This window comes from Sipha flava, unplaced genomic scaffold, assembly GCF_003268045.1.
Source record: "Sipha flava isolate LNK unplaced genomic scaffold, YSA_version1 126_pilon_pilon, whole genome shotgun sequence".
NCBI classification, from domain to species: Eukaryota; Metazoa; Arthropoda; class Insecta; order Hemiptera; family Aphididae; genus Sipha; species Sipha flava.
Genome location: NW_020271752.1, coordinates 1,284,303 through 1,301,560, shown reverse-complemented (window position 1 = coordinate 1,301,560; position 17,258 = coordinate 1,284,303). Strand labels below are relative to the sequence as shown.

General features: G+C 24.3%; 4 protein-coding genes across 4 annotated transcripts in view; 2 read left to right on the top strand and 2 right to left on the bottom strand.

The window, feature by feature from the left end:
- Window positions 1–3,587, bottom strand: part of LOC112694294 (protein PF14_0175-like) — a gene marked incomplete in the record, with an annotated part of 4,293 nt that extends 706 nt beyond the window's left edge. The window contains 3 exon segments of the mRNA XM_025569717.1: window positions 1–2,263; window positions 2,330–2,520; window positions 3,354–3,587. Of these exon segments, the coding sequence (XP_025425502.1) occupies window positions 1–2,263; window positions 2,330–2,520; window positions 3,354–3,482 (2,583 nt within the window).
- A 170-nt stretch (window positions 3,588–3,757) lies between these two features.
- Window positions 3,758–6,864, top strand: LOC112694295 (transmembrane protein 209). The gene is made up of 11 exons (XM_025569718.1): window positions 3,758–4,167; window positions 4,222–4,371; window positions 4,590–4,765; window positions 4,824–4,946; window positions 5,017–5,154; window positions 5,525–5,632; window positions 5,693–5,814; window positions 5,891–6,119; window positions 6,182–6,279; window positions 6,362–6,571; window positions 6,681–6,864. Exons 1-11 carry the CDS (start codon window positions 4,163–4,165, stop codon window positions 6,804–6,806), a joined length of 1,485 nt encoding a protein of 494 aa, XP_025425503.1. The 5' UTR covers window positions 3,758–4,162; the 3' UTR covers window positions 6,807–6,864.
- LOC112694296 (putative hydroxypyruvate isomerase) lies at window positions 6,831–7,892 on the bottom strand. The gene has a single exon (XM_025569720.1). It carries the CDS (start codon window positions 7,660–7,662, stop codon window positions 6,874–6,876), a length of 789 nt encoding a protein of 262 aa, XP_025425505.1. The 5' UTR covers window positions 7,663–7,892; the 3' UTR covers window positions 6,831–6,873.
- Window positions 7,893–8,071: 179 nt separating this feature from the next.
- LOC112694297 lies at window positions 8,072–16,947 on the top strand. Its single transcript, XM_025569721.1, has 5 exons — window positions 8,072–8,420; window positions 8,500–8,659; window positions 8,723–8,847; window positions 14,999–15,133; window positions 16,637–16,947. Exons 1-5 carry the CDS (start codon window positions 8,357–8,359, stop codon window positions 16,672–16,674), a joined length of 522 nt encoding a protein of 173 aa, XP_025425506.1. The 5' UTR covers window positions 8,072–8,356; the 3' UTR covers window positions 16,675–16,947.
- Window positions 16,948–17,258: the final 311 nt, after the last annotated feature.

The following is a 17,258-nucleotide window of genomic DNA, read 5'->3' as shown; positions in this document are numbered from 1 at the left end:
ATTTAGCTGGATAGATTCTGTTGAATTATTAACATGGTTAATGGTAGGTGACTTACATTCAAATTGACTATTTTTCTTTTTTGATGAAATAGGTGATTTTATTTCATTACTTAAAGACAAACATTTTACAACCCTTGTAGAAATATTAAATTTCTTATCAACAGATGGACTAGTACAAGTTTCATGTGAAGATTTTTTCACATCATTTAGTTTTGTATTATTATCCATTTCTTTAACTATGGTTTTTCTTTTAAATGGTACCTGTTCAACTTCAATGTTTGTAGATGGTATACTTGTTTGGTCAGGTAAACTTGGTCTAGAAGATTTAACTTTAGAAGAATCGTCAACAGAATCAGTTAGCTTGATAGATTCTTTTGAATTATTAACTTTGATAATATTAAATGATTTAGATTCCAATTGACTATTTTTCTGTTTGTATGAAATAGGTGATTTTATTTCATTACTCGGAGAAGCATTAAATTCCTTGTTAACAGATGAACTAGTACAAGCTTTATGTGAAGATTTTCTTATAACATTAGTTTTTGTATTATCCATTCCTATAAATATGGTTTTTCTTCTAAATGGAACCTGTTCAACTTCAATATTTGTAGATGGTATACCTGTTTGGTCAGGTAGACTTTGTCTAGAAGATTTATCTTTATGTTCAACAGAATTATTTAGCTGGATAGATTCTGTTGAATTATTAACATGGTTAATGGTAGGTGACTTACATTCAAATTGACTATTTTTCTTTTTTGATGAAATAGGTGATTTTATTTCATTACTTAAAGACAAACATTTTACAACCCTTGTAGAAATATTAAATTTCTTATCAACAGATGGACTAGTACAAGTTTCATGTGAAGATTTTTTCACATCATTTAGTTTTGTATTATTATCCATTTCTTTAACTATGGTTTTTCTTTTAAATGGTACCTGTTCAACTTCAATGTTTGTAGATGGTATACTTGTTTGGTCAGGTAAACTTGGTCTAGAAGATTTAACTTTAGAAGAATCGTCAACAGAATCAGTTAGCTTGATAGATTCTTTTGAATTATTAACTTTGATAATATTAAATGATTTAGATTCCAATTGACTATTTTTCTGTTTGTATGAAATAGGTGATTTTATTTCATTACTCGGAGAAGCATTAAATTCCTTGTTAACAGATGAACTAGTACAAGCTTTATGTGAAGATTTTCTTATAACATTAGTTTTTGTATTATCCATTCCTATAAATATGGTTTTTCTTCTAAATGGAACCTGTTCAACTTCAATATTTGTAGATGGTATACCTGTTTGGTCAGGTAGACTTTGTCTAGAAGATTTATCTTTATGTTCAACAGAATTATTTAGCTGGATAGATTCTGTTGAATTATTAACATGGTTAATGGTAGGTGACTTACATTCCAATTGATTACTTTTCTGTTTGGTTAAAAAAGGTGATTTTATTTCATTACTCAAAGACAAACATTTTACAATCCTTGTAGAAGAATTAAGTTCCTTATTAGCAGATGGACTAGTACAAATTTCATGTGAAGATTTCCTTACATCATTTAGTTTTGTATAATTATTTTCTTCCGTATATTTTTCTTCAGCAATAGTTTCTCTTACCAAATTTCTGCTTTTGCTTAAGTTTTCATTGAGCGTATTTGGCACACCAATAGTGGCGGGAGCTATGACCATTTTCTTTTTAATTTTAATTGGTTGTTTTAGTGAAGTAAAAAATGATTCTGTAGAAACATTTTCTTTCTCTTTCTCTGAATTTTCAAATTGATTAATTGGAGTGGTGTTATATAAACAATCATTTGAGGTTGAATCAGATTTACAAATTATTAATGTAGAGTTAGGATTATTTTCTAAATCATTGTGAATAGAGGGAGTTACCATTCCTTTTATTACATTTTTATCATTATTTAATTTTTCATTTTTATCTTGTGTATTTTTACCAGTAGATATAATATTATTACTTTGAATGCTTATTGGCACCTTATTTTTGGATTCATTAATTTGATTTTGTTGAACTAATTTTTTACACAATCTTGTGTTATAGACTGTTTTTGGAATATTATAATTAGGCTGAATTAAGACATTTGTTAAATTATCTTTATTATTTTCATTGAGTATGTTAGATTTCTCAGTAACTGTGATAACATGTTCTATATCATTATTTTTATTGGAATACTGATTGTTCTGCATTTTTTCTAATGGCAAACTATTGCTATAAGAAAACATTTTTGATGTTGCAGTTGCATACATTTTACTAAAATTTCAATAAAAAAATTTTTTGTAGATAATAATACAATATTTTAATAAAAATAAATGTTACCTTTTACGAAGTTCTTCAATTATTTTGTCTTTTCTTTGAATTTCATATTTAGCAGTTTTATATAATGATGAAATATTTTTTGATAATATTAAATTAAGTGATTTAAAACATGAATTTTCATTTTCTAATTTTTTAACTTGTTGATTTAATTCTTGAATAAGATTTTTAAGTTTTTTTATGGAATTTTCCAACTGTAAATATTATACAATATATTAGTATACTAATAATATAATAGGAAATAAGGTCTTATCATTTCCATTAATTTCTTATTTGGTTTTATAGTTATGGATAATTTTTTAGAATTAAATTGAAAGTTGTGTGTCTCTTTAACACATATACAACTTTGAAATTAAGATGTTCCTCTATTATACCATTATACCGTTCAAATCATTAAGTCCATATGAGAACAAAATTCTTACTTTTATTTTCCATAAGTTATAAAAATGTCAGCAATTTTTAAATTTATATTGATTTCAGAAGGGTTTATAAAAATATAATCATAAATAAAATAAATTATTTTCAAGTAGATTTAATAAAAATTTTAAAGTCATCAGTTTTTAATTTATATTTATCCATTCATCATAATCATCTACTTACTTTACTTACATAATAAATTTAAGCATGTTTAATTATTAAACAACTACGCATTTATTTGATTTATAATTGTTTATTTAAAATATTTTAATACAGAGCTACTTTACAAGTCCATTTATTCCAGATGATCAAAAAATGTTCATTATTATTGTTAATTATATTGAAAAATACTTAAATTTATATTGATATCTAGTTTGAGGAATAAATTGGAAAATTCATTTGAAAAAAAAGTCAATTTTTAGTTAGGTTGGTATTTAAATAGTTTTAGTGTCGCCATAAAAAGTTTAAAATAATATTAAAGAATAGATTAAATTTGGTATATTTAAAATCTAAGAATAATGTGAAGATAAATTAATGTAATTCTGTATATAGTACTTTAAATATACTAATTCAGTTACAAAAAATCTATAACTATCACCATTATACTTACATTGTTAATTGTGAGGTCATACTCAAAATGAGGAAGATCATCATACAATGATACAAGCGCCATTCTCCCATCAATTTTAACTTCACGAATGGAGTTGATAAGTTTATTGGTTCTTTCATTAATTAACATGGCATTACCGAGTATTAATTAATAATTAAATAATATTTTTAAGTATTTATTGCGACTCAATTAATCCAACGGATTTCCAAATACTTGTACGAAAAAATAAATAAACAAAAGATAAGAATGATAATACGAACATTGATGAAGAAAAATAAAAAGTTTTGGATATCGTAATGATCATGGAATAAAAAATAATGTGCATTTTTATTTGAAGTACGAAACGGAATTGTATATTGTAAATAATCTATGGCGGTCGTTTGTTCTTATAAGATTCATAGATAATCTCAGATACGTTGGTAACTCAAAATTTCATTTGGAGAAGATAATGTTATTACGAATAAAATGGTTCTGAAAATCGACGACTACGGATTTTCTGTCCAACTATGAACATGTGGATTTTCGTTTTTGTAATTTTCGCCTGCTAAGTACTTGTGTCTTGACAAATATTATTGAATTGAATGTTAATAATTAAATAGACGTTAAAATACATTTTCAAAATTATCAACTATCCCTGATAAGTGTTGAAACGGATTATTAAATCAATTAACCGGCTTGGCAATTGAGAATTATAATAAAACCTTTGAATTATAATAATATCAATGCTTTTTATGGAAATTGATTTGATCAAATTTGATATGAATATTGCTTGTTGATAAAATATTAACACACAGTAAAAATTATTAATTATGAGGTATGTATTTTTAGAAAGTTATGATTTGTATATATATACAATAATGTTTTTTAGGACTCCTTCGGAATTTCAGCCAAATCTTTTTTTGAAAAAGGATTTAGTCAAAGACGCTATTCAATTAACAATTAGAGTTAAAAGAATGAAGCAACATTTTATTTGGGGGACTATTAATGCTTTAATATTGTCCATGCTTGCTTATGATTTGTAAGTTGTTTTCACCATTTATTTAAAATACATGTGTGGCCAAAATGATTATATATATAAATATATATATATTCTTTTTGACAAATTTATTCATCTTCAACTAAATATATTAATTCTACGTTTAAAAAAAAAATATCAAACAGTTGCTAGTTTTTTGAATGAAACTATGTATTGTACTTAAAAATATTATTTATAGTTGAAAAATACTTATTTTTTAGATTGGTCTTGCCATATTCCTGGTATACTCCGTGGTGGCGATTTGTTGAGTCAGTGTCATCAATAGTAGTAATATTTAGTCTTTTGTATCATTCATTATCCCTTACAAAGTTATGGATGACTACTAATGCCTTGCATTTATCACCAGAACAATTTCAAACTATTGGATTATCAAACTGTATGAATAAAAAACTGAAATTATATTATTTAATTACATATGTTTATGTTTCTTTTAGCTTACATAAAATTAAAATCACCAGATTCTTCATCAAGTATTGTAACACCCCCTGCCACCACTAGTACTCCGATTAACTGGACATCAAACAAATGGAAAAATCCACAATTTCGAATTTCACCTGGTAAGTTATTTTAGTAATGTGTTATTATTATAATATTTTACTAATATTTGCAAATGTTTATTATTTTTAGACAGTTTTGGACAAGAAAAACCAAATAAAAGTTCAAATAAGTACATAATTAATACTAATGATGAAAATATAGAAGATATATCTGCCTTAGAACAATATTTAAAGGATTATGAAAATAGAAATAGCTTTTCTCTTTCTGGTAATATTGATGTATTGAAGTATTTTATTTTATTTAGTCTAATCAGCCTAAGCTATTTATTGTACAAATTCTTAATGTTATGTTCTATGTTAATACTACTGTGTATTGTAATATTTGCATGTTCTACTACATTAAATAAAATTCTAATTGCATTGGCCAAATTAAATAAGTATACTTACTTTTTTTTGAATATAGCTGTTTTTTAACGATGATCAAATTATTCAAATAAAAATATAATGATTTAGTAATTAAATGTTTCCAAATAAAATTATTATTAATCTAAAATTCTTCCAAATTTAGATTTTATATATATATATAAATAATTACTGTAAACTTAGTCATATTATATTACATAATAATATTATTTTAGAACGTGATTCTGAACAAAGAAGTATGTCACTTTGGGAGCGTTCAGGTGGTTCAAATATATCCATTTCATCAATGCTACAAAATTCCATATACCAAGTTGCTTCTTCGCGTAAGTTTATGAAGTTTAAATTATTCTGAATTTTAATGTCAGGTGTTTTGTACATTTTAGCTGAACAGTCAAAATCTGAATTAAATGAAAGTACTTCAACTGTAGCAATGGCTTCGGAAGTATGGCGTAAATTTAAAGTTGATAATAATAAAGTTGAAAGATGGTCTGTTAATTTAAGAACAGTAATTATATTTTGTATTCCTAATTAATTTAAACCAATTATACTTGATTCTAAATAAATATAATCAATTTTTTTAGTGGATTTCAAAAACAATTGTTTCTCGATTAGTAAAGGAAATAGAAAATGTTGATCGTGCTTTATACAATCAAGGATTTGTAGATGTTTCAATAGGCAGTGTTGGTTTGGAAAGACTTAAAAAAACTGCACATACAGTTCAAGTTGCTCAAACTATACCAAGTTTATTGCACATTATTCCATATTTTGAAATATCTGCAAATCAAGAATATTTAGTACAACGTATTAGAGGTATAAAAATAATTTATTAATATTATTTATATATTTTTAAAAAATTTAATAATTTCATTTAGAATTAGCTAAAGGTCCTTGTTTAACGGAGTATCGATGGAATTCTGGTGGCACATTTAAGGGGAAAGAATGGAATAACGAATTACCATCTGATGCAGTGGTAACTATTAATTTTTGAACAAATACATGCAATTAATTTTAGGTATTAGCTTTATAACTTTTGTTATACTATTTATTTTTAGTTGGTGATGCATTTATTGGCAACATACTTAGATTCTCAATTATCTCCATTAACACGTTTAAAAGGAAAAAACCCATTTTCTATTCAACATTTTGTTAAATATCCAGAAAAAGTCAAATCTGTTGATAAGCAAGTTATTATTTATCAACAATCAAATATTCCACCTCATTATAGTTTAAAAATCAATAAAGAAACTCACAATTTTCCAAAGGTATGTATTTTTATGTGGTACATATGATGTAAAATATTTGAGCTTATAATTAAAATTATAAATATAAAAAAAATTTTATTTTATAAATTAATGTTTAACATTGTTGCAGGGTCGAAATAATTTTTTCTACACAATTTTATTGTTCCTACATTATATAAAAACGACTGAAAATGGATTGTTGGAAAGTGTCAATCTAGGAAAATCTGGTGTAAATATGCTCTGGATTTTAGAATAAATTCAAGTGTATTGTTAAGTTATTATTTAATGCTTGTAATATACCTACATTTTTTAAATTTTTCAAATCAAAATTTGTCAGATCCTTTTAAATTTCTTAACCATGATAAACCTTTATCCGTATCATCTTTAGGGTTATATTCCAAACCAATCCATTCACTATAGTTAAGTTCTTCCAACAGTTGAAAAATATAATTATAATCTATTTCACCTGGAGTATTAGGTTCATTGCGTTTAGGAACTTGAGCCAACTGTATGTGCCTCACATGAGGTAACAAACTTTTTATGTTATTAGTTAGATCTCCTTTGATTTGTTGCAAATGAAATATATCCAACTGTAGCTTCAAGTTAGGACTGTTAATTTTGTTCAGAACGTCAACAGCTCGTTCGTATGAATTTAAATAATATCCTGGAGCAGAATGTTTATTGATGGGCTCGATTAAACCTATAATGCCTTTAGTTTCAAAAATCTTAGCAGCATATGACAAGTTCTTTTCATAAGCTTTGTGATTGGCTTCAGATGGCTGTATAACGATTCCAGCCATTACGTGAATCTTGGAACAATTCAATGCAATGGCATAAGACATAGCCAGTTCGATAGATGAACGAAAACGGTCCTCCATGCCTGGGATTGCCGCGAAACCGAGTTCATTAGCTTCTCCTCGAGGAGCATTTATCAAGATTTGTAATACATTGGCATCAGTTTTTGCTTGCACTACTTTCTCCAAAGGATCGGAATACGGAAATGCACATTCAACAGAAGAAAATCCCGACTTCGCAGCCAAACTATATCGTTCCACGAGATTACCGACTTCTTGGTACATGAACGATAAATTAGCACAAAATTTCAAATTCATTTTCAATATTTGTCGAACAAAGTCAATATGAAAACCACTGTTCTGCGAACGTCAAATCACAAAACTATCAATGAATCAAAGATAATTTGTACATATGACTGTCATCAGCAGTATTCTGAAATTTGGAAGGCTGTAGACGTAACTGTAAAGCCAATAAAATTCTTGACAGTTATCTGTATTTGCTCGAGCTAGAATCGTGACATAGATATATAATATAACTATTATATTATGAATCGTGATGACCGTTCTTATCACTGATTAATGTTATCTAGGAGTGCTGTTGAAAAATCGTTCCAAAGACATAGTGTTCTGGCGTACACATTACCTCTTTGCGTTTGATCTCCCTACTATTTCCCCGCCCTTAAAATATCTCGGGGAAACAAAACATACCATAGGTAATATAATCTATATATATATAAATAAAAAAAATTTTCGTCCAGACCATCTCTACTTCATCTGCATTTCATAGTCCGTCTATCTAAATGAGTTATTTTATTCGATCGTGAACTCGAGCTACTACAATACGTCCGGTACGCGTAATTCATCTCTACTATTTGTTCGTTTTTTTGCGAGACATGAGTCATATTATTTATTTTTCTATAAGTATCAGCCATTAATATTAGTTGTATATCACTAGTGCGAATTAATTTATGTCCATTTGTTGTTAACCCTTGCACCGTTCTCCTTTTTCACTATGAGCTGTGTGAAAACGACGCTTTGCGTCGCAGCACTGATGATGTTGATTTCTTCAGTTCAAAGTAAGTATTCAGTTGATCTTTGTCTTTTTCCACCTTTGTAGTTTTAATTTTTTATGAATAAATCTGACTGTATATTCAGGTGAAAACTGTTGGGTGAAAAAAGTTTCCAACGGTATAATCAATAGGGAGAAAACATGGACATGCCCTTCGCATAACAAAACACAAGAATCAACGTTTTGTTGTTATGACTTGGATGAAAATGTAGAATGTTGCAATGGTTTTGAGCTTATTAACAATATGTAAATAATAATTTATTTATTTGTTTTATGTATCCATGTATTAACTTATCATTATATTCATAGAATTCAAAGGCATATGCCAAGTTTATTGATACTTCTGATTGTTGTCGTTACTCTCATATTGGTATGCTGTATTATTTGTATCTGCATTCCATGTTATTGCATGATGAGACGTCGCCCATCTTATAGTATGTATTATCAATATGTTTAACATTAAATATTTTATATTTAATTTCTGTACAGAATATTCGGAATTTGTGTAGCAGGTGATCTACAACTTCTTTTTAGGCATATCTGGTGATCTACCGTATTATACAAGGTGTAGTTGGTGATCTATAATTATTATTATATGCACATTATTGTAGACCACAGTGGGACTGTGTTGCGATAATGACATTTACAATATAACTATAAGTCATTAGCAATGTTGCTAGATAGGTTAAATTCAAATTGTTCGTTGTTCGGAGTTTATCTATAATGCATGCATCTGAATTTTATAAAATATTTACTGTAATAATTACAATTATTGAAATTATAATTATATTTGGCTAATTATTTTTAATTTTTATATTTGACAAATATTTATATGATATGACGTATTTGTAGTAAAAAAATATAATTCATTTTTATACTATTAATATATAGATCACTCGTCCTAAACTCGCGGATCATCCCTCCCCTCTGGTAGATCACCTGCTACACGAATGCTGAATAAATTTACCATGGAGTGAAATTAAAATTAAGACTTAAATATTTACTTACATTTTGGAAAAAGTATTTTTATTTAATTAATTTTAGATCTTAAAAATTCATAAGATTAAGATTAAAATTTTTGAATATTCTTAGTTTCCAAAAAAATTAGATAGGTTATCTTTTTAATTTCTTAATTTATCACTTAATCTTAAATAAATATTGTTTTTAACCTGTCATTAATCATGCTATGGACAAAATTACTCTAATTTTTTTTATCATTAATAAAACATTTACATTTTATATTTTAATCATTGATACTCATATATTATGATCAATAATATACAATCAATAACATTTTTAAAATTTATACTTTGTGTCAATGATTGAAATATAAAACGTAAACGTTTTATTAGAGACCTAAAATAAAGTGTGGTTATTTTGACTATACAGCAACTAACGACAGGTTAAAATTATTGATTATGATATTTTTGTTAATTTTTTTAAAAGTATTCTATAACATCTAGTGCTTGACTATACATATATTTCATATTGTCTTAGCTAAATTAATGGTTAATGTTAATGTTAATTATACTCTTCCTTAAAATTTCTACAGAATTAATAAAATTCACTTCAATGAGTTGAAATATTAAATTATGTTGCTATATTTTTATTATGACATCATGTATGGTTTATTTGTTTTTATCATTAATGATTCAATAATGTCATATACAGTGGCATATACATTTGTATTGGGGGGGAGGGGATCAGTTGCAAACAAATTATTATGGAAGGAAAATTCCTGAACCTAAATAACTGAATATTTAAATAATAATTTACAATAAATTCTTGCAATATTATTTTGTTTCCTTGTAATTTCCTTCCATTAAGAAAACTATTTTATACAATCTTAAAAGGGCCTATGGGAGGATCTGACCCCCACATCCCCCTTGTACACGCCCCTGATCTTATATTAAGATTGCTTTAGATATCTTTTTCTCTCATTATTCATCATTTTTATTATCAATGTTGGGCTACATGATAAATTCATTATTTTTTGCAGTGACGTCAAGTCCAAAAAATTTAGTCTGGTGAATTTCAAAAAACTTCAATATTTTAATATTGGTCCCAATAGCTATTTTTTTAAAATTACCATATACTTTGATCTTAGTTGATGATCTGAAAAGTGATAATTATTTGCTAAAAAAGTTATTAACAATAATATGAATGTCATGAATTAAAGAATTTATAATATATAAATAGATAGATAACAACACTGTTTTAGGTGGAATATTAAAAGTATTTAGGTGTAATACAAAAATTAACAAGTTTTACAACTTTTTTAAATTTCCATTTTCTGGTTTTAGTTTTTCTTAAAATACTTCTTATGTTTTTTTTTTTATTATATTTTAGTAGCTGAGCATTAATTAGAGCATTACTAATTAGTCTTTTTATTATATTTGTCCTTGAATATATTTTCTATTACAATTTTCATAAACTAATTTAAAATAATTTAATTTATTTATTTACTAAATTTATTTTAATTTCGACTATCTTTTTAACATTCTTTATTTGTTATCAAATAGTCAAATATTTGTTGTATGTAAATAATTTCTGTTTATGTAATATTATATTTTAATTATAAACCACACTTGTTAAAGTTTTCTAAATAACTTCATAAATTAAAACCGATACAGAAAATATTTTACCTCTTAAACAAAATTTCATAAAAATGCTTTCTTTCTAGTAAAATCAAAATAAAATCCTGGAATACTATTATACATTGTTTTTATTAATTTTATTTATAAGGTTTTTTTTTGTTTTAAACTTATAAAATTAACAGTCACAATTTTGAAATGGCCTTAACTGTTAAATAAAAAAAAATAAAAAAAAGTTATTGAATAATTACTTAGAATGTATATGTCGATAAAGTAAATATTTAACAGTTGAATTATGCTAAAATAAAAATGAATAATTTTAATTTTAAATACACTAAAATACAATAAATCGTAATAAAATACATTCTTAACAACATGCATTAATTGGAACTCCTTTAGAATAATGTAGTTCCTTTAATATACATTTCCATTTTATAAAATCTGAAATTTTAATCATGAATTTAAAGTATTGTTTTTCAAACAATGCATTGGATTTTTTCTTAAGTAATGGATCATTTATAAAAATAGTTCTTTTTATTTTGTATGGCCGATCTATTCAATAGAATCTATTTAATTTTTTTTCTACGTGTATTCTAGAATTTCTTTATTTTTACATCATTACAAGGTTAATTTATGTCAATTACCTTTTATCTCTATTTTAAAGTATGAAATAAACTATTTTTTGAATGAGATCTTACTATTTTAAATATAATACATCACTTCCTTATTGGGTATTCTTAATTATATTAAACTGACCTTCAACAGTCAATATTTACTTTGGAATTATTTTAAGTAGTTCATATTAAAATGTTAGTGAATTATCAAACTCTACTCAATTATATATTAACATACAATTTTACATATCCTTAGTTTGATTTGCATTCTTGTATAGTATAACTAATTAAAAAATATATTAACTTCTTTAAAAGAAAAATGTATATATTTTTATTTATATTGATGAGTATTTTAGCTGCATTTGTTTAAACTTAAAATAATAGTGTTACTTTAATAATTTTTTAGAACCTTTTTTTTTTTTTACAATAAGGAAACATTTTGTTCCTTCTAGGACTTTATTTTAATTGTTATAAGCACTTATTAAGTATATTATATAACATATAGTGATTATAATAACATTTTGCTTTAACTGACAGTACTGATATAAATAATCCACTTATTATAGTGAATACAGAATAGGTAACTATTGATTATCATCTATCAGTATTAGTATACAAGATTAAATCTATAATATTAATTTGTAAAACTATATGTGTATCACATTACATTATTTTCTTTATTTTTTCCAACTATAAATATTTTAAAAAAAATTCCTGATTATAAATTGTTTATTACCTTATCTTTAATGTACCTTACTATTTAATTGTATCTGTTAAATGATAAAATGAGTGTGTTAAATTATATTTTTATTTATAAATATACTGCAGGTTTATAAGTGTATAATTGTTATCAAAACAAATTCTTGACTAAAACGTTAGTATATTTTTATAATCTTAACACAAATGATAATGTTCTTTAACATAATAAATTAAAATATCATTTGTCTAGCTTAATCTATTAATATATATATATTTCCTATATTTAAATGTATGTATTTTTGTATAATATTAACAAATTTAAATCTATTTTTAATTTTATAATCTCATAAATAAATTATATATGAACTTTCCTGTTTATATTAGATCTTTAATATCTTATTATTTTTTTATTTTTACATAAAAAAAATATATTCTACAATTTCAAACAAAAAAATTAAGAAAACAAAAAAATTAGTTACTATAATCATTTTTGTGAACAAAAGATCAATATCTAAATTATTTTTAGAATATTTTTTATTTTGAACAAGGAGCAAAATATAAATTCTTATATTTTAATGCATTTCATATTTAAACTATCAAAATATATACATAAATATGCACTAAAATAAACTTATAATCATTACATTGTATATATATTATATATGTGCTCATAATCACATATTTAATATGACAATGTGTATTTTTAGATTTTTGAATTTAAATGATTACTGTTTTTACCATAAACTTAATTTATGTCAACTAATATCATTTGAGAATATTTAATAGCCTTCATTCATGTGCTAGACCAGACATTTTTTTTTTTTTAATCATTTTTAATTTTGACATTTATAATCTCAATAGAATATTAGTTCAATTTATCAAAATTCTTTAAAAACGTGGGAGAAACAAAACCATTTGAGGTATATAAAATCAAATATACCTATTGTAGTTTAAAATTATTAGAAACAAATTGATCTCATGTTTAATTAATTTATCAAAACATAGTAAAATTATGTATTAACATTTAAATCCAGTCTCTACTAAATATATATGTTAGAATAATTTACTGCAAAATAAAACAGTAAAATCTAATTCTTTGATATTGATATTTTCCTATAAGACTATTATTGGTATTATAAAAACCTATGTCATTTTCTTTGATGCATATTCGAAAAGTAAGGGACATTAGCTTATATTTCAAAATCAACAAGTCGTAACGTGTTTAAACTTATGCATATCTGTACATGCACTACTCGAGCAGCCATTTCACATGATTTTTTGATTCAGTAGTCACTTGCCTATCTGTGAATAAAGTGAACAATTTCCGTGATAATTGTTGCTCTCATCAACTGTATTCGTGCTGTAATAAATTATTTGTTAGCAAAAGGATCTTCAGCGATTGAAATTTATCAAGTGTTATTCCTAGTTGATAGACCTACTTTAATGTGTGAAAGAAAGGTTAGACAGTGGTATCTTGATTTCGAAAATGGACAAAAATAATGTACATGACGAAAAGCGGAGTGGTAAACCCTGCTTGTAAACCGATGAAATTGTTTCTTTAACCAAAAACTGCAATTTCATCATCGGTTGACGATTAGTGCCCTGACTGATAAATTTTCTCATTTTGGACAAGCTTGCACCCAGTGACTACTTCCTTTTATTAGATTTCAAAAAATAATTTGGTAGACAACGCTTTGAAAACTGGTTAAATTTGCAGGCCGTTAGTGAGCTTTTATACAGAGAGGTTAAGGAAGCAGGTGCATCGGTACGAAAAATGCTTAGAACTGAATGGCGATTATGTGAAAAAGTGAATTAGATTTGTTGGAAACTAAATGTGCTAATAAAACCTATTTTATATGATTATAATTTTTTTTATGACGAAATGGCCCTTACTTTTCAAATATGCCTCGTAGTGTAGTAATTATTATTAATATTTAAAATATTATATATATAAATAAATAAATCCTTGCCCACAAGTATTAATACTTTTAATATATTTTATATCTATATGATATTATAATGGTATACTTTCATAGTACTTAAATATATAGTTAATTTAAAATAAGATAAGTAGAGCCAAGTGGTAAGTTGACTCCAATTAATTTTTTGCCTATTCAACAATTCTTAGTCACAGAAAGGTCAAGGTGATCAAATTATTAAGTTAAAAATGAATTCTCATATATTAAATTATAATAATATAAATTTTAATATGCATGAATTCATTCAACTTATTAAGTGTTGTAACTTAATTTAATAAAAACTGATCTTATAATATATTATAAAGATATTCTAGTATTTAGATTCTGTTTTGCTGACCTAAGTTAAACAGTATAAAAAAAACATAAGTAATGAATCAGGAAATATAAACCATCACAACATTATCAATACTCTATAGTAATATATATGTATATAGCATATGTTACAGTATGATTGTAATAAAATAATATGTTTAAGTATAATAAACATTTATTATTTTAAAATTATATTGTAATCCGGATTATTTATGATTTATGTATTTAAATATTACTTTATTAATATAATGTAATTAATTATTATTACTTAATCTATTTTGTATATAGGTAATTAAAACTATTTCTCAAAGTCCTGTGCATAATATATAATATATATTAAAATAATTATTTGCTATTAGTTATATTTATAATTTTTTTTTAATTTAGAAGACCCAAGTGATAATGCAAATATGATTGCTGCGGTTTCTTTACCCAATGAATCTGAAGAAGAAAATACCCCCAAAAAAGAAGTCACTCATCACCTACCACCAGGAGCCTATCCTGTTTATCCACAATTCATGGGTATGTATGTTAAATTTATTTTTAGTGTTTAATTAATATTAATGCTATATTTTACTTAAATAATTAATATCTTAATTTAATATTGAGTAAAATTTATAAAACCACAAATTGTCTAATTATTTTTTAAAACTACAATTAGTGTCTAGAGTAAATTATGCATTGAATGTTATATTTTCATGATTTTTATGTCTTTTTTCAATAACTAGAATTAATTAAAATATTTTATAACTAACCAATACAAATTGGTAGTTTGTTAGTTATTTAAATATTTAATAAGCTTAACATTTTAATTAAAGTTAATTTTTAAACATATTTAAATCGTGTTTTGAAAAATCTAAAACAATATGTTCTCAATAAATTTGAGTTTATTATTATTGTTCTGTCATTATCAGAGTATTGTCTAATTTACTTAATGTATTGAGGCCTATAATTTACTGTTTAGTATAACAAATTTGTTTTACACCAAATATTTGAAAATATAAAACCTAAATGCTAAATTATGCTTCAAATAAAAGTATTATTTACTTAATGTCTACAAATTATAGTAAAATTATTTGAACAATAAATAGATTTTTGGTATCATATGGTATATATCACCATAAAAAACTGTTTTTTTTTTCATTTCATTAAATATGCCATGTATTTTTCATTGAGTGTATTCATTTTTAAAATTATTACTTTTTGTTAGTAATTTTATATCAATATGGATTTGCCCTACTTACAACATAAAAAACTACTAAATTACATATTATTTATTTTAATTTAAAATTATTTTTTCTTGTGTGTTAATAAGGTTGATCCTTAAATGACCTAAGTAGTCAGAAATATTTTATATTATACTAAAATTAATTTTTAAATAATTTGATTATAACAATCATTAATAATTGACATAAAAATTATTAAGAATAATAAAAACTCTATATTAACTATTATTTACTTCATAACTGACCATAAAAAAATTTATAATTTAAATATATAATTGAATAACTTTTGAGTATCTTAAATACACCAATAAATTATTTTAAATGTATATGTATATGCATATGTATTATGTATGGATGTTTTTATTACACTAATACAGAAAATAATAATAATAATAATAATTTGAAAGGCATGATTTTTTGAAAGTATTTAATTATGTACAAACATAACATATACAAATAATAAACTGGGACATCATATTGAATGACCTTTTTTTTTTTTTATGTAACGTTAATATTTATTAGCTAATACAAAAATAATACAATGGTGTAATGTACAATGATCTATGTTTTATTATTAAATAATATAATATTAAATTGTATTTTCTCTCGGAGGTTTTATTTATGAAAAAAAGCTATGCTTAACATGTATTTTTCTTATGTTTTAAACAATACTCATACATGTTATAATTAATGTATTTTAAAGTAGAATATTAAGTTACTAACTGATTTTAGAATTTGTATTTTTACATTTTTGAATAAAATACTATTCATTTGTTTTATACATTTGCAATTTTTTTAGGTATGCAACCCCTAAAATCGACTGAAGTAAATTGTTAATCACACATTCAAATACCAATAGCAGATCTTATCAAAAACCAAAGCATTTAATCTTTTTTTTTTGTGCCATCAACAGCGTAACGAAGGTTTGTGAATGACTCAATTTTTTTTTTTTATTATTATCTATATGTTTCAACTAATATAATCTGGTTATTCAAATAATATTATTATCTTAAATATTAAGTTACCTAGTTTTGAACTGATTATGGTTAGAAATACATTTATTATTTAAGCATAATAATAAGATTTCATGTGTTTGCCATTAGATAATAAAACAGCACAATAGTTTATAAATGTATATTTATCATAAGACATAGGAGTCAATTATAAAATTAATATTTTCAAAAAATAAGTGTATTTTTGTATATTTTGGTGAACTTTTTTTAAAAAATGTTTTCCTCTAATTTAAAATTACTTTTCAATTCTTCAAATAAGTTTTTTTTCTATTTATAATTCATATGTATACTATAAATTTAAATATTCTAAACTGTTTGGTGTAATATTAAATTACTAGTTTTAGTTGTATTTTTTTTTTTTTTTTTTTTTTTGTTGTTCCTGAGTTTTGACGATTTATGTTAAAAAAA

Coding starts and splice junctions, on each gene's coding strand:
- LOC112694295 (XM_025569718.1), top strand. Junction 4,372..4,589: donor TCCATGCTTGCTTATGATTT/GTAAGTTGTTTT, acceptor CTTATTTTTTAG/ATTGGTCTTGCCATATTCCT. Junction 5,633..5,692: donor ATACCAAGTTGCTTCTTCGC/GTAAGTTTATGA, acceptor TGTACATTTTAG/CTGAACAGTCAAAATCTGAA.
- LOC112694296 (XM_025569720.1), bottom strand. CDS start 7,662: ATGAATTTGAAATTTTGTGCTAATTTATCGTTCATGTACCAAGAAGTC.
- LOC112694297 (XM_025569721.1), top strand. CDS start 8,357: ATGAGCTGTGTGAAAACGACGCTTTGCGTCGCAGCACTGATGATGTTG. Junction 8,848..14,998: donor GAGACGTCGCCCATCTTATA/GTATGTATTATC, acceptor TTTTTAATTTAG/AAGACCCAAGTGATAATGCA. Junction 15,134..16,636: donor TGTTTATCCACAATTCATGG/GTATGTATGTTA, acceptor CAATTTTTTTAG/GTATGCAACCCCTAAAATCG.